This window comes from Physeter macrocephalus, chromosome 10 (genome assembly GCF_002837175.3).
Source record: "Physeter macrocephalus isolate SW-GA chromosome 10, ASM283717v5, whole genome shotgun sequence".
Taxonomy (NCBI): domain Eukaryota; kingdom Metazoa; phylum Chordata; class Mammalia; order Artiodactyla; family Physeteridae; genus Physeter; species Physeter macrocephalus.
Window position 1 is genome coordinate 53,543,465 of NC_041223.1, and position 22,719 is coordinate 53,566,183.

Consider the following 22,719-nt stretch of genomic DNA (forward strand, 5'->3'; position numbering starts at 1 on the left):
TCTCGGGGCACCTCATCCTCTCCGACTTACGCGCTCTGGGTATCGGGGTGCAGTTTGTCACAGCCGAGTGACTGAGACGTCTCCGCACAAACCGCTTCCTGGCCATGCAGTAGGGGCGCGGCTGACTGCCCCCCTTTCCTGGTCGGGTGCCAGACCCTCCCTGCTGCTAAACTAGCAGAGCTTCAGTTCACTCTTTTTTTTTTTTCCACTTTGGATTAAATGAGATTTCGTTCCTCAAAGCTATCGTATTATTAACTGGTAACAAAAGGATGCATGTTTTTTTCTCGCCTCTTTGGCGAATTATAAATCATTAAATCATATTTCACAGTGAAAATAAGGTCTCAAGCTATCAGAGCAACACTGTTTTGGACCCGGGGTTCGCGCGGCCTGAAGTGAGTCGTGGCCTGCGATTGGAGCCCGGCCGCCTCCAGGGCGTGAGCGCTCAGCCCTGAGTCCTGACACCTGTGCCGTAAGCCTCGCACAGGTCAGGGCTGGTCGGGGCTGGAGCCTCAGACATTTACTCCGTGAGCAGGTTTAAGCAAGACTTGAAGGAAGAGTAAATTCTTTAGGTCCATTCTGGCTGTGGGTATCTTTGTTTTCGACCAAAAGAAAAGAAAAAAGTCCCTTTGCTCAGCTGCCGCGAAGGTGCTCGGTGCTTCCGAGGAAGCGGAGGCCGCACGGGGGTGAGGCCCGCCCTTCAGCCGCGACTGGCGCCGCGCCCGGCACCCCGCCGCCCAGCGCTCGCCCGCGCCACGGCCTCGGTCTCCGAGCTCGCCTGCATCTACTCGGCCCCCGGTCTCCGCGACGAGTGACGTGACGGCCACGGAGGGTAAGATCCAGGCCCTCATTAAAGCAGCGCGCGTAAATGTTGAGCCCTTCTGGCCAGGCTTGTTTGCCGAGGCTCTGGCCAGTGTCAACCTCAGGAGCCTCATCTGCAAGGCGGGGGGGCAGGTGGACCGGCCCACTCCAGCGCCGCTGCCCCAGCTGAGGAGAAGAAAGCAGAAGCAAAGAAAGAAGAATCTGAGGAGTCTGATGATGACACGGGCTTTTTTTTTTTTTTTTTTTTGACTAAACGTAGCACATTCAACAAAAAGCTGAACTGTTAAAAAAAAAAAAAAACTGAACTCTGCATCTGTTGGTCTTGCAAAAAAAAAAAAAAATCAGAGAATTTCAGTATATGTGGTTTCACTTGTAAAAGCAGTTCTCAGAAATAAGAGCGCCACACCAAATTATCCTGAAGATTGGAACGGTGAGATGCAATGGACTCTTTAAGAGAGCTTCCAGAGAAATCTAAAATCCTTCGGCCAGTGGTGGCAACGAACATTCATTGCCTGCTCGCTGTGACGGCAGTGTTGGGCCTACCTAACATTCATTGAGTGTGTACAACAGTGCCGAGGTACACTGCTAAAAGCTGCGCCTGGATCACGGCTTGCGATCATCTCGGAAGCCCTGTGACGTAAGTTCCCTAATTAAGCCTGTTGAGACAAGAAAGCTAAGGCCCTGAAGGGTATGTGTGTTATCTCATTTAATTCTCATAAAAACTCAGTGTCTTGGGCAATGCCGTTAATCTCCGTTTTGTGGTGAGGAAGCAGAAAGAAGGTTTGCCGGCCAAGTTCACACAACTGGCAAACTTCAGTGCCAGGATTTGAACCCAAGTTTGTCTCAACATTCCGCCGTACCATCTCAGAAACTAAACACCCCCGAGCCACACACAATACACAGAGATTCAGACCCGAAACCAGTTACAAGTCAGTGGTGTCCTGTCACCCACATCCTCTAAGCCCCAGTTTGTCTGATCTTAGATATGGGGGTGCCAGTTCTCAAACTGCCCTGGGTGAAACAATTGTGGCAATTGTGGACAGACATGTTCTGGTAAGAGTAAATTTTTTGAGATGGTGAAAGTAACTGCCATGGATCAGATTCCTTAGGAGCAGAGCCTGAGACTAGGATTCTTGTGCAATTGATTGAGGACCTGCTCCCAGGAGATGGGAAGCAGGGAAGGCTGTGAGCAAGAGTGTGGTCTCCTCTGCGGTCCGGCCTCATTGCCAGCCACTGGGAGGCCCTAGAACATGAATTGTGTGGCAGAGTTAGTACCAGGTGCAGCAAAGGGGCCAGTTGGTCGGTGATGCCTTCTCCAGGGAAAGGGGTAGCTCGCCTGGCAGGGTGGCTCCCTTTGCCAAGGGCAGTGTTCCAGAAGGGCCATTGTGAGTGGTTAGCTGGCTCTCAGCAGCGAGGGCATGGGTGCGCTGGAAAGGGAATCTGGGTGGGACTCCATCAGCATCCACTAAGGGGCAGAACCACCGGAGGGCACGTTACCCCAGAGGTTCTGATTCTGTCGGACTGCGGTGGTGCCTAAGCGTTTGCATTTCTAACGAGTTCCCAGGTCATACTGGTGCTGATGTCCAGGGGCTGCAGAACCACTGCATGACAGTGACTTCGAAAAATACACTGTGTACATCTCAGAAACTGAAGGCTTAGCACTTTCCTGATTATACTAGAAATAGATCTGAGCTGAAATAAGTGGTTTCCTGTCGTGTTCAAATAAAACTGACCTTTTTTAAAATTACAAATTATAAGTTCATTAATGAGGAGTACTTAATACTATGAAACAGGTGGACTGGTCCTTGTTGGAGTTGTCAGGGAAAACTTCCCCAAGGAAATGGATGACTAGCCTAGATTTGAAAATGAGGAATTAATTAGGTGAAAAGTTCAGCATGCAAACAAGCTTTGGGGTACAAGAAGAACCCCTTAGGAAACACTAAAAGGAAGCCAATGGGGCTGGAACTAGGGGAGGAGGAGGAGTTTCGTGAACCTGCAGAATTAGTCCAGGGCTGGATGACTTTGGTTTCACCAAATTGTCCTTAGATCCGTCCGAAAAGAAGAAACCCTTCACCTGTTCTAAGTAGGGAGGGGAATATTCTGTTCTGATACAATCATGTTGAACTCTGCCTTCTCAGCCCAGTAAGGCTGCCTTCCTCTGCTGGTGTTCTAGTCACCTTGCCATCCTGACTTCTTCTTAACTAGTGATAAACTGAATCTTAGCTTTCAGGTCAGTGGGAAGAGGCAGGTTTACAAATGCTTCAGCATCAGGGCTTAGGGTCACTGGCCAAATGTGGTAGCTTTTGCCAGAACATTTCTGCAGGGGGAGGCCTGTCCATTGCTTTTATTTTAAGGAGCAGGAATTTGTTTGTTCTTCTAGAGTGTGTAGTCCAGATGGTGAACTGTGTCCTTGACAGAGGTTGAGAACATGGAATGCCACAGCTTTTCCTTCCAGAAGCTTCTGCGGTGTGGCAGCTGTGTATTCAGAAGTGACGGCGGGGCCTTAAATTATAGGGAGTTGTGTTTTTCAGAAGAGCTCCCATTCTCTAAGCTCCTGCAGTGGGTCAGGAATATGCTAGGGATGTGACATACGTTATTTCATTTATTCCTCATGGAAACCCTGTGGGATAGATATTTGTATTCCCCATCTTACAGATGGGGATGCTTTCAGAGGTTAAGTAACTTGGTCAAGGTCACAATGCTGGCAGAGCTGGGAGCCTCTAATGATGGCCAGGCTGACTCCCCAGTTTGTGCTATTGATTTCCACACTGCCGCTTATGTAGCTGTGTGGACTAAATCTGTTTGTCTGTCTGCCTGGTGGTTCCCGGCTGTTTAACTTGGGGTTTTGCTGACTGTCCACAGTCGCTGAGCTTCTGGATCCACCCCAGTCAGAGTATCTGACTCAGGAAACCTCTCAATGCCACAGGAAATAGAACAAGGAATGCAGTTAAGAATCATCTCTGCCTCTAAAGGAAGTTCATTCATTTAGCAAAAATATTTGTAACCCCTACTGTCTCCTGGGCACCGTTTCATGATTCTAGCAAGCCTCATTAGTTGGTAGGTACGAAGCCTGTTTGAGCTTGGAGAGAAGGTTCTGATGGTAAACAGTACAAAACATGATGCCTCTTGCCTTCGGTTGATTTTCAAGATGCATGTGTGTATAAGCTGGCTGAGGACATCGGCTCTGCCCGGGTGCATACAGCTGAGGCCATGGCAGGAGGACAGGGCCAGGCTTTGGTCTGAGGCACACCTGCCAGAGTGCGGGTTCCTGACTCTCCTCTCACAGGCTGAAACACAGTTGTTAAGTATCCTGCTATTTCGACGTGAGGTATTAAACCCAAGTCTCCCCATTGTATCTGACCAGCTGATACCTCGGTGCAGGCACAGTGCCAGGCATGACAAGGCATATCCTTCAGCATATGGTGATGGCTGCCTTGTCTTCAGATAATTAATACTGATTGCTTGAGTCCGGAGAATTGGCTGCTATTATTGTAGCCTCACCTTTGATTTATCTGTCTCAGAATCAAGAGTTAAGGGATTTCCCGTACAATCCTAAAGAAAATTCCCTACACATTCTGTGGGGAAGTATCTAATATAAGTAACCCCTCTGAGTGGGACTCCAGAAATGGGCTTTACCAGTCCAGACTTCTAAACAGAAATTGCCCATTTTAGATACTTGCTGTTCTACTCTGACTGCAATCAGTCTTTGGGCCTTCACTTGTCTGGCCTGGGGAAGGTTCCTCCAACTTTAAGGATAAAGTCCCAGGATCGAAGGTCCATTGGATACAGTTGACGTCTCTACAAGGGAATCAGGAAGTGCATTGTGAGTGATCCATGTCCTCAGGATCCTGCAAAATTGTTGACTTTCACTCCGTCTTTTGATATACCTGGTCTGTTAACTAATAACGAACAAAAAAATCTTAAAACAAGAAAGGGCCATCAAGCGTGTCTTTTGAGAGGAACAGGAGAGTGGCAGTCTCAGAAAGCTGTGTCCAATTTCAGAGCCCTCAGAGAAATGCCAAGCACAGACTGGTTGTAGCAGCTACCAAAAGGCAGAAGCACAGGCTGTGGAGAGAACTTATGAAGAGTGTATGTCAAACTAACTATATCTCTTTATACTCATAATTAGACTGGCAAAAATTAGAAAGCTGGGTCATGCCAGGGGCTGGGTGAGGCTATGAGTCTATAGGTACTTTGGGTATTGCTGGTAGGAGGGCAGCCTGGTGCAGCCATCCTGGAGAGTAAGCAGCACTGTGTTTTTTGTGATGAGGGGAGTTGGGTGGGAGAATGTCACTGGGAGAGTGGGTGGGCAAAATGTGGTGGATGTCCTTCAGTATTTATTATGCAGCAGCGAGAAGCAATGGATTAGATGTGCCTAGAGTGCCATGGATGGGCTTAGTGAAGAAAGTAAGATACAAAATGAAATATATAGTAATGGCATTTATGAAATTTAAAATTTATTTTATTTATAATAAATAATTATAATATATAAATATATTTATAATATGTGCACAGAACAAAACATTTTATAAGAATGCATACCAACAAAAAGATACATATTAAACACATCAGAATGATTAGCTAAAGTAAGGGAGGAGGACATGTGGAACTATGTGAGAACAAGAAAAGAGAAAAGATAACTTGAAAGAACTTGGAGGGTGGGTACTGGTGCCCCGGCATCTCCCAGTGGAAACTCTTGTGGGTGCACCTCCCCATTCCACCCAGGGGTGTGCTGGTAAATGTGTGACAACCGGCTCTCCAAGAGAAAAATCCATTCTGTTTCACGGTGCTTGCTGATTTCCAAGGTGAAAACCCTCCTACCATGGCTCATCTTAAGCCACCCATATGACTCGAAAGCCCTTTGGGAGATGCTCACATTCTGCTCTATGGAGTCTGCTCGATGGAGTTTCTAATTTCTCAAGATGGTCAGTAAGCTGACTGATAATCCTGGCAGTAACTTTTTTTTTTTAATTTTAATTTTATTGGAGTATAGTTGATTTAAAATGTTGTGTTAGTTTCAGGTGTACAACAGAGTGATTGTTATACATATACATATATTCACTCTTTTTTAGATTCTTTTCTAAGTTATCCCAGAATATTCAGTAGAGTTCCCTGTGCTATACAGTAGGTCCTTTTTGGTTATCTATCTAATTCTGACAGTAACTTTTTGAAAGTGAAAATACATACAACCAAGATAAGGCAGGACTTCCGTACAGCGTCTCTTTACTCGCCTCGTATACATTGCAAACCCTTTAAGAAAGTTCATAGAACATACACGACCTCTCCAAAGGAAATCTGTTTTGTTTTTAGTTTCTTGAAAAATGGTAGTTTCTATTCCTCCATCATTATTGACCAAATAAACCATGGCCTAAGAATTTTCCCCCAAATGTCTACTTTTCTCCCCAAAATGCTAAAAAAATAATGAAACTATTGCCTAGCCGTCTATATAATTTTCCACGGAAGATGGTAAATGCTATTTGGCAGAGAAATGCAATTAGCATCACATTGCCCAGGGGAGAGCTGTTTCTTTGAAGGGATTAACCATTACCGGTAAAAGGATTGGATAGGCCTCTACGGCAGCAGTCCCCAACTTTTTGGCACCGGGGACCGGTTTCATGGAAGACAAATTTTCCACGGCCAGGGGGGTGGGTGATGGGTTCATGTGGCAATGCGAGCTATGGGGAGCGATGGGAGCAGCAGATGAAGTTTCACTTGTTCGCCCGCCACTCACCTCCTACTGTGCGGCCCGGTTCCTAACAGGCCGCAGACTGGTACCAGTCCGCGGCCCAGGGGTTGGGGACCCCTGCTCTACAAAAATAGTCATAACTTTAAATTGTTCATCCTTTTAACACTGCAAACATACACTAGAAGCATTTTCAGACTTTCCTGGGAAATCCAGACATTTTTTATTTTTATTATTTTTTTAATTGAAGTATAGTTGATGTACAATATTGTGTTAGTTGCAGGTATACAGTGAAGTGATTCAAATATATATATATATATATACCCACACATATATACGTATACTTTTCCATTATATAAGATACTGAATGTATTTCCCTGTGCTATGCAGTAAATCCTTGTTGTTTATCTATTTTATGTATAGTAGATTGTATCTGTTAATCCCATACTCCGAATTTGCCCCTCCTCTCCTTTGGTAACCATAAATTTGTTTTCTATGTCTGTGAGTCTGTTTCTGTTTTGTAAATAAGTTCATTTGTATTATTTTTTAGATTCCACATATAAGGGATATCATATGATATTTGTCTTTCTCTGACTTACTTCACTTAGTATGATAATCTCTAGGTCCATCCATGTTGGTGCAAATGGCAATATTTCATTCTTTTTTTATGGCTGAATCATATTCCATTGTATATATATACCACTTCTTCTTCATCCATTCATCTGTCGACGGGCACTTGGGTTGTTTCCATGTCTTGGCTATTGTAAATAGTGCTGCAATAAACATTGGGGTGCATGCATCTTTTCAAAGAGAGTTTTCTCTGGATATATGCCGAGGAGTGGGATTGCTGGATCATATGGCAACTCTATTTTTAGTTTTTTGAGGAAGCTCCATACCGTTTTCCATAGTGGCTGCACCAACTTACATTCCCACACTAACAGTGTAGGTGGGTTCCCCTTTCTCCACACCCTCTCCAGAATTTATTGTTTATGGACTTTTTTTTAAAAGAATATATTTTATTCTTCATTTATTGGCTGCATTGGGTCTTCGTTGCTGTGTGCAGGCTTCCTCTAGTTGCGGCGAGTGGGGGCTACTCTTCATCGCAGTGCACGGGCTTCTCATTGTGGTGACTTCTGTTGTTGCAGAGCACGGGCTCTAGGCGCGTGGGCTTCAGTAGTTGTGGCTCATGGGCTCTGAGCGCAGGCTCAGTAGTTATGGCGCACGGGCTTAGTTGCTCCGCGGCATGTGGGATCTTCCCAGACCAGGGCTCGAACCCGTGTGCTCTGCATTGGCAGGAGGATTCTTAACCACTGTGCCACCAGGGAAGCCCTGTTTATGGACTTTTTAATGATGGCCATTCTGACCTGTATGAGGCGGTACCTCACTGTAGTTTTGATTCGCATTTCTATAATAATTAGTGATGTTGAGCATCTTTTCATGTGCCTGTTGGCCATCTGTACATCTTCTTTGGAGAAATGTATATTTAGGTTTGCTAATTTTTGATTGCATTGTTTGGTTTTTGTTACTGAGTTGTATGAGCTGTTTGTATATTTTGGAAATTAAGCCCTTGTTGGTCACATCATTTACAAATATTTTCTCCCAGTCTGTAGGCTGTCTTTTCCTTTTTTGTTTATGGTTTCCTTTGTTGTGCATAAGCTTATAAGTTTGGGGACTTTCCGGACTTCCCTGGTGGCACAGTGGTTAAGAATCTGCCTGCCAATGCAGGGGACACGGGTTCGAACCCTGGTCCGGGAAGATTCCACATGCCGCAGAGCAACTGAGCCCATGCGCCACAACTACTGAGCCTGCGCTCTAGAGCCCGCATGCCACAACTACTGAAGCCCGCGTGCCTAGAGCCCATGCTCTGCAGCAAGAGAAGCCACCGCAATAAGAAGCCCATGCACCACATCAAAGAGTGGCCCCTACTCGCTGCAACTAGAGAAAGCCTGCATGCAGCAACAAAGACCCAATGCAGCCAAAAATAAATTAATTAATTGAAAAAAAAAGTTTGGGGGCTTCCCTGGTGGTCCAGTGGCTAAGACTCCACGCTCCCAATGCAGGGGGCCCGGGTTCCATCCCTGGTCAGGGAAATAGATCCCACATGCTGCAACTAAAGATCCTGCACGCCTCAACAAAGATCCCGCACGCAGCAGCAAAGAGCCAGCGCAGCCAAATAAATAAATATTTTTTTTAAAAAAACCCTTATAAGTTTGATTAGGCCCCATTTGTTTATTTTTGCTTTTATTTCTTTTTTTTTTTAATAGATTTTATTTATTTATTTATTTATTTATTGGCTGCGCTGGTTCCTCCGTGGCTGTGCACGGGCTTTCTCTAGTTGCCAAGGGCTTCTCATTGCAGTGGCTTCTCTTGTTGCGGAGCACAGGCTCCGGGCGCACAGGCTTCAGTAGTTGTGGCACACGGGCTTAGTTGCTTCGCGGCATGTGGGATCTTCCTGGACCAGGGCTCGAACCTATGTCCCCTGCCTTGGCAGGTGGATTCTTAACCACTGCGCCACTAGGGAAGCCCCTGCTTTTATTTCTATAGCCTTGGTAAACTGACGAAAGAAAACGTTGGTATGACTTATGTCAGAGAATGTTTTGCCTATGTTCCCTTCTAGGAGTTTTATGGTGTCGTGTCTTATATTTAAGTCTTTAAGCCATTCCGAGTTTACTTTTGTGTATGGTGTGAGGGTGTGTCCTAACTTCATTGATTTACATGCAGCTATCCAACTTTCCCAGCACCACTTGCCGAAGACACTGTCTTTTCTCCATGGTATATTCTTACCTCTTTTGTTGACGACTGACCATAAGTATGTGTTTATTTCTAGGCTCTCTATTCTGTACACCGATCTATATGTGTTTTTGTGCCAATACCACACTGTTTTGATTACTTTAAGTTTGTAGTACTGTCTGAAGTAAGGATTATGCCTTCAGCTTCATTCTTCTTCCTCAGGATTGCTTTTGCAGTTCTACATAAATTTTAGGATTATTTGTCCTAGTTCTGTGAAAAATGTCATGGGTAATTTGATATGGATCACATTAAATCTGTAGATTGCTTTGGGTAGTATGGCCATTTTAACAATATTAATTTAACAATATTAATCCTTCCAATCCAAGAACATGGGATATCTTTTCATTTCCTTGAATCATCTTCAATTTCCTTTACCAATGTTTTATAGTTCTCAGCATATAAGTCTTTAATCTCTTTGGTTATGTTTATTCCTAGGTATTTGTGGGTTTTTTTTTTTTTAAATTTTATTTATTTTTGGCTGCATTGGGTCTTCATTGCTGTGCACAGGCTTTCTCTAGCTGCGGCAAACGGGGGCTACTCTTTGTTGTGGTGCACGGGCTTCTCACTGCGGTGGCCTCTCTTGCTGCAGAGCATGGGCTCTAGGCACACAGGCTTCAGTAGCTGTGGCTCGCGGGCTCTAGAGCGCAGGCTCAGGAGTTATGGCTCACAGGCTTAGCTGCTCTGCAGCATGTGGGATCTTCCCGGACCCGGGCTTGAACCCGTGTCCCCTGCAATGGCAGGCGGATTCTTAACCACTGTGTCACCAGGGAAGCCCCTATGTATTTGTTTTTTGTTTTTGTTTTACTTTTGAAGTGATTTTAAACAAGATTTTTTTTTTTTTTTACTTTCTGATATTTCATTTTTAGTGTAAAGAAATGCAACAGGTTTCTGTATATTAGTCTTGTATCCTGCTATCTTGTTGAATTCATTTATCAGTTCTAATAGTTTTTGTGTGAAGTCTCAGGGTATTCTATATAGAGTATCATGTCATCTGCATATAATAACAGTGTTACCTCTTCCCTTCCAATTTGGATATCTTTTATTTCTTTTTTGTCTGATTGCTGTGAAAGCCAGACCTATTGAAAAAAAAATTCTTGTCACCCCATTAGAGTAGGGCATCTCAGCCTCAGTACCACTGACATTTAAGGTCTGATCATTCTTTGTTGTGGGGACTATCTGTACACTGTAGGATGTTTAGCAGCATCACCTGTCTCTACCCATTTGATGCCCATCCCACCCCCTCAGTTGTGACAGACAAAAATATCTCCAGACACTGCCAAATGTCCCCAAGGTGGTAAAATCGTGCCAGGTTGAGAAGCACTGAATTAGAAACATCCAAATCTTTTAATTTTTTCATCATGTTGGTCACATGTTCACTGAGGAGGCCTTGCCAGGACGGCATTATAAAGCAGCTATCATAGAGTAAGCTGCAAGAGTTCCATAAATCTTTATGAATTGCTTTTGTTTCTGCTGTTTCATAAATATGTTCCAAATCCCTTGTGCTGTAGACAACTATTAGAGATCAGTTTTTGCCATGTGGTATGACCAAACCAACATTCTCCACCATCAGACGTCTTTTTGCTTATTTTGATTTTTAAAAACAGAGAAGCCTGTAATGCGTCAAATCCCACCAGCTAAGTTGAGGTACTTAATTACCAATAGAGCTTCCAACAGCCTTTCAAATGGGCCTTCCTGCTTTCTAGCTACTATCAACTCATCTTGCCTCACACAACACATTTTAATTAACTCTTTTGAAGACTCAACTCAACAAGGTAAGGAAATTAGGATCCTGATCCCCTTCTGACCAGTGAAGAAGCTGAAGCTCAGAGGTTAAGGCCAGAATATAACCAAGGTAACCGAACTTGCTAAGGGCAAGACAAAGCCTAAAAACTAGGACCCCTGACATATCACTAGGTCATGCTGCCCCTCACCATGCAAGACTTATTTGGCTTTCTATTACTTTCCAAAGAGCAATCAAGAGAAGGAAGGGAGAGAGGGTGGGAGGGAAGGAGAGACAGAAAGGCACAGAGAGGTGAAGAAAATGAGAAAAAGCATCATCATTACTATAATCTCCTAAATTAAAACTCATAATTAACTCATGTTGAAATTAATTATACTATTTTCACTGATGTAAAAGCCTAATTAACAAGTGGTAAAATAGAAAAATTCCTTCTGTTACACTGCACAGTGTATATTATTGCTTCCTGAGAGCGTATTTAAGCTTTCAAATAAAAATCAATTTTCCCGAGTCTTCTGAAATCTGAGCCGGTAAGACTTCCAGACTCATGTGACCAAACATCTCACTGCTTTGGGTTACAGAAGTTTCCGTTCTCTTTCAGTTAACCTGAATTCTCAAGAATTCCTGGAGGGCAAATAAAAGGACCCAGACATAGTTGGTCTTTATGACACAACACAGTCTAATAAGTCTATTTGAGCCAACCCTTCCAGTGCTAGCACACTGCTCCTGGGAATCTACAAACCAATTTATTTATGCAGATGCCCTTTCCTTAGATGATGTGTATTATGTGTGTGTCCTTTCTATTACTACTCTGTTTTTTTAGTCCCTTTTATAAAACACTTTCTTGAGAATTAGAATAATTAGTCTCTGATTCTTTATTCTCTTTACTGATAAAATCTGTGTATTTTCTACTTTCACCTGAAAAGTAAACCATCGCTTAAACCAGGGAGGGTCATCACATTGTTTCTGTAGGTCAATGTAAATATTTTATGCTTTGTGGGCTACATAAGGTCTCTGTCATATGTTCCTTTCTCTTTTTTTAAAACAACTCTTTAAAAATGTAAAAGCCATTCCTAACTTGCATGCCATACAAAAGGCCTCCAGCTGCCTTAGTCTATCAACCCCATGCCCTAAACAATTAATTTTAAATGGGCCCTAACTAGCCCATTTGGAATTAGCTGGAACAACTTTACTATCCAGACTTCTGGAGACAAACTGAAGGGAACTAAGGCCAACATGTTAGTAATTCCGAAGGCCAGTGGGGAAAGGGGTCTCCCAGTGCTGCTCCCCTAAGGAGATAAAGGGGCCCTGACTTAGCTTGGTTTTGCCTTAAGAAGCCTGAACCCAGGGAAGCTGGCTGACGGGGATAAAACTGAAATGACACTAAGAACAAGCCAATTTATTTTACACCGCCTCCTGAGGTAGTTAACGTGGGAAACAGCAGGCTGGTCATGAAAACCCTCTCTGGGCTTAGTTCATTCAGCACATGTCTCACTCATGCTCACGAGGTCAAAATGTGAACAAATCAAGCCTGGGAGGGAAATCCAGGCCAAGGGAAGCGTCTATAGGAGCCACGATACGAATGCTGACTTCCACAGAATCGGCTCAGGAGATTCCACAAATGGTAGGAGAACCTTATTTTAATAAAAACGTCCTCTTTTTAACCTGGCCCCTTCCCCCACCACTAGAAAGCAGCTTTATCGCTAAAAAGCAATCCATTTACTTGAGCGTACTTTTTTTAGGCAATTTTAACTTTTTCCACCGCCGTAACACCACTCTGTATTTCTCACTGCTGGTCTTCTCTTCAAACACTTTTTTCAGGAGAATCCTCATCACTGTCTCTGCTTCTGCTTCTCTATCCTCTCCAATTAGAAGATCCAATGTATCTCCCACTTTCACCTGAAAATTAAAAAGAAAACAGAACCTTCATTACATTTTGGGAAACTCGGCCAATGCAAACATCTCTCCTTTGAGTTTTCACTGGGCAACCACCACCCGGGGCACAGGTGACTCCTCTGTAATGGTCACTTCTCCCTAGTGCTTCCAGGTGAAAGGGCCCCCGTCTCCGGGCAGATGCCTCAGACCCATGTGGCTCAATAGGGGCCAGTGTCCCTCCTTCAGCCTGAGACAACTGGCTGCTTGTGGACAGGGCCTGTGTGGCTTCAGTTTTCATGTCTATTGCATGACTTAAGGGAACACTTGAATGGAAGCATTTATTTTGTAACAGTGGCAAAAGATGAAGTGGGGCACAACCTTAGAGATTATGAGCACAGTAATTACTACATGCACTGAGAAGACAATTTTCAGTGTAACACTTTCACTGATTTCAACACAGTTAAGCTACATCATTGGGGACAGGGCACAGTTTGTTGGAAATCTGTCACAGTGGAACAACGGTCAGCTGCACCTCCTAAAGAAACTGAAGTAAATAAACTGCTTTCCAGCATTGGCTAGCGCCAGTGATACCACATCATCAAGGAGACAGGACTCAACGCACAAGGATGGAATGCCACAGAAAAGAGGGTCGAGTTGGATGCTGACTTGGGTTAAAAGGGCTGAGGTCAAACCCGTTTTTGTCCAGATGGGAGCTTTGGGTTGAGCGAGTGCAGGACATGCCCTGGGGGCAGTCACATCAGTGCTGCCACGGTGCAAACAGCCCATGAGACACCTGGTCCTGGCAGCTCAGGATCCCAGGGAATCTGCCCAGCAACTCAGGAAGGGGCTAAACTGACCCAGATGCCATATGCTTCTACTAGAACACAAGCCAGGATGACCAGAGGCCGTCTCAGACCATTCACCACTGCTTCCGAGCCAAGGATGGGGGCAGTGGTGAAGAGATGGACAGGAAGACAGGGACAGACCCCCATGTGTGGGCCATGGACTCTAAGTGGGCACAGGTACCCATTTAAAAGCCTACTTGGGGGCTTCTGTTTAAGGAGCATGGTGCCAAATGCTTATGTTTGCCTCATTTTTCAACGAATGCCCTGAGGCAGTCATAACTTCACGCTGTTGGGATATCTGTACCTCACTAGGGCAAGCCACCCACTCAAGGCTTCCGCAGGCCCAATACTAAGTCTACAACCTGGGAATGCTTGCCTGCTCACCACAATGCCACACTGGTCGATCCAGGCAGCTGGATGTAAAACTCACAGGGGCTGATTTTAAACCATTAACTCTCCCCTCTGGGCTGAGAAGCAGAGAGACTCAAACCACAGCGAGGCAGGAAGACTGCTTCTCCTTGTGGGTTTGAAGGCATCATCTGAGCTGGGCAGGGGGGGAGTGGGGAGTTGCGGGGAGGGGCGGTCAGTCCTCCTGAAGTTCTGCTGGATTCAATTTTTTTAAAAAAATGACCATTTGCCCAAACTGTGTAGACATTTAAAATCAATGTTCAGAAATACAAGGTTTGGGAACTCTGCTTTACCTTTTTCGGCATAACTTTGTGTCATTAAAATTCATTTTTTAGTAAGTAATATATGCACATGATACAATACGTAAAAGGTATAAAAGGATACACAGAGAAAAAGGCAACCCTTCTTATGTATCCTTTCATGGATATACTATGTGTGATGTCTGCCCCTTAAGAGGACAGTGGATCGTTCTGGTGGCTTTCTTCTAGGGCAGAGAATAGGGAAGGAATGTTTCTCCTTTACCCGGTCAATCCCAGGGAGAGGTGAGGTTAGGAAGGCTTCAGTCCCCATATTTGGGCTCCATACACCCTCTATTTAGGTCGACAGTTACCCAGCACCCACAGCACTCTGGGCCCCATCTGGTGTGCAACTCACAGAAAAGCTCTGCTCAGCTGCAGGCAGCCAGGGTTAGAGCTGCAGCATCAGACAGGCGCCTGACCCTTCAGCCAGCAGCCAGGCACAGGCCCCACGGAGCAGGCCACGGAAGGGGAGGTGTTCCTCATTCCCTGCAAAGCCCTGTCCCTTCTACCGTGGGAGATGGCACAGTAGACACAAAGCAAAACTGGCTGGGATTAGGGGCTGTTCCAAGCATCTACATTTCCAATCTCCCCTTAGCTGCAGTTACTATGGCTACCAGGCCTCCTAGTAACAAGGCAGCCGAGTGTTAATGCTGGCCCCTTCCTTTGCTGACCCTCAGGAGAAATCTGGAAGGCAGCCAAGACAACAGAACACCCAAGGCAGAGTGAAGAAGCAGCAATTAGACTGTAGTTAACAATATCTCAAAGCAGAGGGAGAAAAACAGATTTATGGCGTCTGTAAATGAGGCCCTGGCAGAGACACTGTGCACCAAAAACAGATCTTGTCTTTGGAACACTGCGGCTGGTGAGAAGGGGGCTGGGCTACAAGCAGGAAAAAGCAATTAAGGGACAAGAAGGACCTGATCTCCAGGTGCATATCTGGAGTGCTTGATTTCCTACAGCTCACTGAGCAAGGACTGACACCTGCAGTCTGAACCTGTCAGGTCAGGTGCCATCAGAGGGATCTGGGCCTTGTGACTTGGTGGCCAAGACAAGCACTGGGGATCCCCCCTCCTGTCCACTCAGCAGCAAGAATCACTCTGAGTCTGGGGAGCAGGGACTGAAGACAGCCTCAGTGCTCACCCAGGTCCATGGCCAATGGCTCACACCCTCCCATGTCCCAGGGGTACAGGATGCAGCTCAGGTCCTCCAATCCCAGGAGTGTTTTGAAATATGAAAGAAGCTAAAATAAAAACAACCTTCAAAAGTGTGTCTAACTTCCCTGAAACATTTATTCCCTGGACACTGACTAAGAGTTAGATTATATCTGCCAGTGCCTCACAGGTCTGTGTCTTCTAAACTTTTTAAGGGTCTCTGTCATATACTTTTCAAAACTGTTTTGTTAACTTTTACTATCATTATTATATTTTCCAATTACAAAAGTGAAACATATTCGTAAAAAATTCAGAAAATAAAATGCATGAAGAACATATAACCCACAGTGCCCCACTCAAAGATAAATACTAGTAGTATTAATATTTTAATTCTATGTATGTATATATGACTTTTTACAAAAATACATTTTTAAAAGTATATATCATTTATTATAACACTGGATACTAGAAATACAATTTCTTATAACACTTGTGAGTGAGTCTTTCACTTAACAGTAGTATTGATATGGAGCTGTCAGGAAATATGAAACCTTCTTTTTGATGGCTGCCCTGCACACAGAGCAGTGTATCCAGCAGGTACTGGGGGTTGGGGGCTACTGCTGAGCGGAACAGAATTGCACATCTGCTCAGGTAACAGCAGGCCAAAGAAACCTCTACATGGATTTAGCCTGATTATTATGATTTCACGGGGGCTAACATTAATGACTTAGAAGTTTAATAGATTTTTGCCAGTTCTGATAGTGACTTGTCTTAAAATTTTTTTAAAAAAGGGGAAGCTTCATCTCAAAGTCATTATGGCTGCAAAGAGCAAGTGGTTTGTGTAACTGAAGCTATGTGACCAGGCCTGAGGGAGACCTTAGAGGGGGCAAGACAGACATACACGAGGAGCCACTGATGCCCCAAAGAAGGAACCCCGGGGGAAACTGGGGGAGCCATTAACTGAGTACTGGAAGAACAGACAAAATTATCTGGCTGTCATAATATCTCACCGTGGACGTCCCTGGTGGCGCAGTGGTTGAGAGTCCGCCTGCCAATGCAGGGGACACGGGTTCGAGCCCTGGTCCGGGAAGATCCCACATGCCGCAGAGCAACTAAGCCCGTGCACCACAACTACTGAGCCCACGTGCTACAGCTACTGACGCCTGCGCACCTAAAGCCCGTGCTCCGCAACAAGAGAAGCCCACACAATGAGAAGCCCGCGCACCGCAACGAAGAGCAGCCCCCGTTCACCACAACTAGAGAAAGCCTGCGCGCAGCAACGAAGACCCAACACAGCCCAAAAAAAAAACAACAAAAAAAACCTCACCGTTCTGCTTTTCTTCCATAATTTTTCCCCGTTCAGCCTGAGTTCACCTTTGTAGAATGCATCTTCCACTTTGCTAAAAAAAGAAAAAAAAAATCAAAGTGCTTGAAAGTAGAAATATATTCAAAACAATTACATAATTTTGAGAAAAGTACCAGCTGTTTGTAATGCTTATCCTGACAGTGACTGGCCTCCCCACAAAATCTGCATTCTGGGTGCTGGGAAAGTGAAAGTCAACTGCTTCCATATATATCTCAATAGGGAGACCAAAGGCCACTGCCGAGTAGATGCCGGCTGCTGCAAAGACCTGCTAGCGCTAGCAGGCAGGTAACCAGCGCCCTGCTGGGCCTTCCAAGTGGGCTGGAACCTGCATCTAGCGCATTCAGGATGGGCCCGGTGCTCTCCACGTGACTCCCCCTACAGCAGTCACCTTAGAGGTGGTAGCGCCTGTGATTCACGACAGCCAAAATGAGTGGGCACTCCCTTCCCTTCACGTGCTGTGAGAAAAACCAGGCACCACATGTATGGTGAGGCTATTGAGAAACCCTCTGCTAATCTGCACTGAGGATGGGGAAATTCCAATCCAGCAGCTGCTGATCTCTCTGAATTTGATCACTGGGGCAACCAGACCAGGGCAGGATACAGACGAAAACGAGTGCCCTTTCGTTTTACTGCTCTGACTCCAAGCGACTGACATCTGGGCTTCTCCTAGTAAGAACAGCGGCCGTTACTACTGTGAGAGAGGGAGAGGCCCCTCATGAGCCTGCCAGATTTTAGAGAACATTCAAGTCCCGACCAGGATGCCTGTGGGTTCAGAGTTAACAACTGAACTATGCCTTTAAATCAGGACATAAAGATACAAATTACGCAAGGGAATCTTTCTTAATTTATTATTCATACCACAATTCTTATCTTGCATGCAGTATGCACACAATGATTGCTAAAGGAATGAATGAACAATGAGGATCACTATTCTTATATAATTAGTCTAGTAGAGAAGGAATGAGAATATTAAAGAAATCTTGAAAGTTACACTTAGTATCTCTATGCACTATATATGAACACACATAGTATTTTCATCATCATAGCTAACATACCGAGTACCCACTATGTGCCACACACTGTTATAAATGCTTTAGGTAGACAGACTCATTTAATCCTAGCCACCACCTTCTAAAGCTGGTTCTATTACCCCCATTTACAGATGAGGAAACTGCACAGAGATTTTAAGTAACGTGTCCAAGGTCACACACAACCCGGGATTGAAACCCCAGTAGTCTGGCTACAAAGCCTGCCGTCTTAACCACCATGTTATACTGCTTATGTTGATTCTAAGAGGTACCTTCTCACTGTAGCATTTGTGAAACCCAGGTGCATGCTATGCTTGCTATATACATCTAACATGGTGATTCCTTTTTTCCTCAAAAAGCTGTTTTTACATCAATGGTTCATCTTACAGTTGATTGTGTCTTAGAATCAAGGAAATATGCCATGTGGGACTTGCAGTCACTTGACTTCTTTGGGAATTAGTTTTCTCATCTATAGAATGAAATAATTGGAACAGGTTACCTATAAGATCCTTTCACATCTATGGTTACTCTTCACCATAATATGAGCCATGTAACTGGTAATGCTGCTTTAAAATAACCAACAAGACGACAAGCGATTTTGTATTAAAACGCACATACTTACTTTCTTCCGATATCTAGGCCCGTCTTCAGGATAACATCATATCGGAGAGACTGCACTACTTTGTCCAGGTCTTTATAGTCTTTGACCACACTGGGGTCATCCTCTGGCTCCACTTCCTGCTCAGTCATCTCATTATGCTCACTCTCTTCATCAGAGTCCCCTTCATCTTCCACTTTTTGCAGAGTCTTTTTAGTGGATTTTTTAGAGCTTACATTACTTTTGAGTCTTATGGAAAATGGGAAAATATATTCTTGAGATATTAAAAGCCCTGAGAGTCTCAGTGAGAAAATGTTATGGAAAAATGTTTTACAATTTGAAGCATTTAACTTGGTACTAGACAAATATAAGTATCGATTCCAGGAAGCACAGTGTTTATGTGAAGGTGTCCCTCGTAGCGCTCCGCAGAGCCCAATCCAGGCATCTGGCTTTCTTAAAACGCTGCTGGGCAATCTGACACTAGTCATAGCCATGGCTCATACGACCTGAAACAGACAATAATTCAGTTCTACTTCCCAAGTGTGGTATCCTGGCATTCTTACAACATAAACCATACACACCATGAACACTTTACATCTAGTACTGTACTTATGCTTCCTCCTACAAAAGGCCATGTTGGTCCACATGTACCAAGGGCCATGCACACTGTACTAGGTGAGTCTTCCGGCTGTAATTAACGTGCTGACCTCACAGGGTGGTCATGAAGGTTGAATTACATACTAATACGTGTGAGAACACTGGTTCTACTCTTCTCACTCCCCCAAATTAGCTTGGGTACTGACTGCTACTGAAAAATATTAACAGTAGTTCTCAATGATTATTTTTCTTTTTTTTTTGGCCGTGCCATGCAGCTTGCGGGGATCTCAGTTCCCCCACCAGGGATTAAACCCGGGCCACGGCAGAAATCCTAACCACTAGGCCACCAGGGAACTCCCTCAATGATTTTTTTAAAAAGGAAAATCTCAGGACGAGAAAGACTATTTACTGACATACATTACATCCTCTTATAATATTGATTTGGCAAAAGATACCAGATCATGACTTCATGAAAGCCAGTGAGTCTCTAAACTTTATTTCAATCTCCAACTCCAGCAAATCAGAGCTAGGAATGAGCAAACTGTACAGATCTGCATTTCACCTCCTTTCACATCTTCTTCCCACTGTTTAACAGAGGCAGTAGCTAGCAGAGAAAGAAGGGGCCTGGAGACCCACAAACTAGGTAATTGTTTCCTGAGGCAGGGGTGCTGACATGCCACATGTCCTGTGTGCTCCACTGGGAGGACTCTTGGAAGACTGCACCTGGTTCCCTCCAGACTTTGCCCCATGCATCTTTTACCTTGCATGTTGTATCCTTTTGCTGTAGTAAATCAGACCCATGACCCACAGCTGAGTCCTGTTGAGTCTTCCTAGTGAAATCAATGAACCTAGGGGTGGTCTTGGGAACCCTGACAAAATATCCAACTGCCTATTCGCCATCTCCATTTGGGTGCATAACAGGCACCTCAAACTTAATTGGCCCGGAAACAAACTCCTGATATATCTCTAACCCCAAATCTGCTCTACTTGTGGCCTTCCCCATCTCAGTTAATGGTAACTCCACCCTTCTAGTTCCTAAGAACAAAAGCTTCCAGTCACTCTCGACTCTTCTCTTTCCACCATACTCAGATCCATAATGTCAGGAAATCATGTGGCTTATCTCCAAAACATGTCCAGTATCCCATGACTTCTCACCATTCCCACTGTTACCACAGATTCAGGCCACCATCTATCACCAGGATTACTACAAAGGCTCCATTACAGTTCTCCATAGAGCAGAGTGAGCCTTTTAAAAAGTAATTTATATCATGTCACTCCTTCCTTCACAACCCTACAAAAGCACAGAGAAAAGCAAAATCCCTCCCTTGGCCTATAGTCCCTGTGTGATCTGGCCCCTCCATTTCCACTCTGACCTCGTCTCCTGCCTCTCTCACCCATGTTCACTCAGCTCCTTCCTGAAGAGCCTCATACACAACAGGCACACTTCTGGGTAGACTCCTTTGTACCAGCTGCCCAGAACACTCTCAGCCCAGATATCTGCATGGACAAATCATCTTCACCTCAATGAGGTCTACTCATTCCAACTGCATTTAACAGGTGTCTTGTCCTCCAAATCTCCCCTTGCCCCGTTCTACTTTCTTTCGCAATAGCACTTATCTGCTATGTTATGTAATTTACTGCTCAATCCCAAGTGCCCAGAATAGTGCCTGACACATGGTAAGTGCTTAGTTAAATGCTGTGAAAGTAGGTCAAAAGAACCGGTGCATTAGAATGAAGAACAATGATGGGGCTGGGTTGATGGGTAAGAGGCTAGATCTCCAAGGGCATTCCCTATCAAAGCTTGGACTTACCCAGAACGCATGAGAGCTATAGCAAGACCTTAAGTAGGGAACTGATCTGATAGAAGTGCTTTTTAAAAGATTTCTTTGGCGACAGCGTGGACGTAAGGGGAGCATCACGAAAGGAAGCCTGAAGGAGGTTTTGAGTGAAATATTCAGGAGAGAGATAAAATCGGTGAACTAACCGAAGGCTGTAAGTAAAGCAACGACTGGAATGTGGAGGCAACGCTGTCCTTGACCTGCGGGACATTTGGAATCCCTCCATGTTCCTAGGCCTGTTAACTACTCCGTATGGAAAACCTGATTTAACTGCTTTTAGTTCAACTGCAAGCAAAAATCTTCCCTTCTCTTGGAGACCTCAGAGGCTGACCAAGTGCTGACACAAGGTCATGTTCCCCTCGCTCCCTCCCTACCCCCGTCGGGCCGCGCACCTTCCCGGGTCCTCAAGGTCAAGGGAAACTGGACACCAGCGTCCTCGAGCTCGCGGTCTGCGTCTGCAGCCAACAGGAACGGCCGGGCCCAGGGGAAGACGGCCTCGGCCCGCCGGGTTCGCAAGGCCCCTAAGAGCCTCCAGATCCACGGGGCGTCCCGAGCTGGCCCGGCTGGGGCAGGACGCCAGAGACCCACGCGGAGACCTGGAGCGCGGGCGGGGGACTGGAGCTCGCCCTACCCGTATTTCCCATGTGCCTGCTGTAAAGCAACAGAAGCGGGAGCGGACAGGGGGCACCGCACGCCGGGTAGGGGCGCAGTTACCTGTAAGTCACCGCCGGTCACCCCTCCCCGCCCCCCCACCCCATGGCTTCGCGGAGCGCCAGACTCCACACCCCGCCTTGCCCTTGCCCCTCCCCTTCCGCCGGCGCCGGCGCGCTGAGAGCAGGCTGGGCGGTACGCACTGGCACGGCGGCGATGGCAGCGGCACAGCGACCCCTGCTGGAAGCCGCGCTTCGGAGGACTGCGCCGGGAGGGCTGCTGAGAGGACAGGGCCATCTCTGAGTTGAGCGGGAAGCCCACGCTGAGTGATTGATTCCACACTGCTGAAGAAAGCTTTTCTTTTTAATTAATTAAATAGGACTTCCCTAGTGGCACAGTGGTTAAGAATCTGTCTGCCAGTGTTGATCCCTGCTTGGGGAAGATCCCACAAGCCGCAGAACAACTAAGCCTGTGTGCCACAACTACTGAGCCTGCGCTCTAGAGCCCGTGAGCCACAACTACTTGAGCCCGCGCGCCTAGAGCCTGTGCTCCACAAGAGAAGCCACCACAATGAGAGGCCCACGCACTGCAACTGAGTAGCCCCTGCTCGCCACAGCTAGAGAAAGCCTGCAGGCAGCAACAGAAGACCCAATACAACCAAAAATAAAATAAATAAATAATTAAGTAATTTATTTTTCATTGAAGTATAGTTGATGTATAATATATAAATTACAGGTGTACAATATAGCGAGTCACAATTTTTAAAGGTTATACTCCATATTTGCTATATTTCCCATATTGTATAATATATCCTTGTAGCTTATTTTATACCTAATAGTTTGTGCCTCTTAATCCCCTATCTCTATATTGACCCTTCTTCTTTCCTCTCCCCACTGGTAGCAGCTAGTTTGTTCTCTACATCTGTGAGTCAGCTTCTTTTTCGTTATATTCACTAGCTGGTGTGTTTTTTACATTCCACGTGTAAATGATATCATACAATATTTGTCTTTCTCTGTCTGACTTATTTCACTTA

The 22,719-nt window shown here is 45.3% G+C and overlaps 1 protein-coding gene and 1 pseudogene across 3 annotated transcripts; one reads left to right on the top strand and one right to left on the bottom strand.

Moving 5' to 3' along the window:
• The first annotated feature begins 104 nt into the window (after window positions 1–104).
• LOC102995807 (60S acidic ribosomal protein P1-like) lies at window positions 105–1,106 on the top strand (annotated as a pseudogene).
• A 7,272-nt stretch (window positions 1,107–8,378) lies between these two features.
• On the bottom strand, window positions 8,379–21,743 carry MTRES1 (mitochondrial transcription rescue factor 1). 3 transcript variants are annotated; one of them, XM_028494606.2, is made up of 5 exons: window positions 21,428–21,743; window positions 18,625–19,106; window positions 16,936–17,008; window positions 12,764–12,929; window positions 8,379–11,251 (listed from the first exon to the last, which is right to left on the bottom strand). In XM_028494606.2, exons 2-5 carry the CDS (start codon window positions 19,092–19,094, stop codon window positions 11,220–11,222), a joined length of 741 nt encoding a protein of 246 aa, XP_028350407.1. In that variant the 5' UTR covers window positions 19,095–19,106; window positions 21,428–21,743; the 3' UTR covers window positions 8,379–11,219. The 3 variants fall into 3 exon arrangements, with proteins under 3 accessions (XP_028350407.1, XP_028350408.1, XP_023971294.1); XM_028494607.2 differs by having other exon boundaries at window positions 8,379–11,245; window positions 21,428–21,742; XM_024115526.3 differs by lacking the exon at window positions 8,379–11,251 and having other exon boundaries at window positions 12,656–12,929; window positions 21,428–21,739.
• Between the last annotated feature and the right edge of the window lie 976 nt (window positions 21,744–22,719).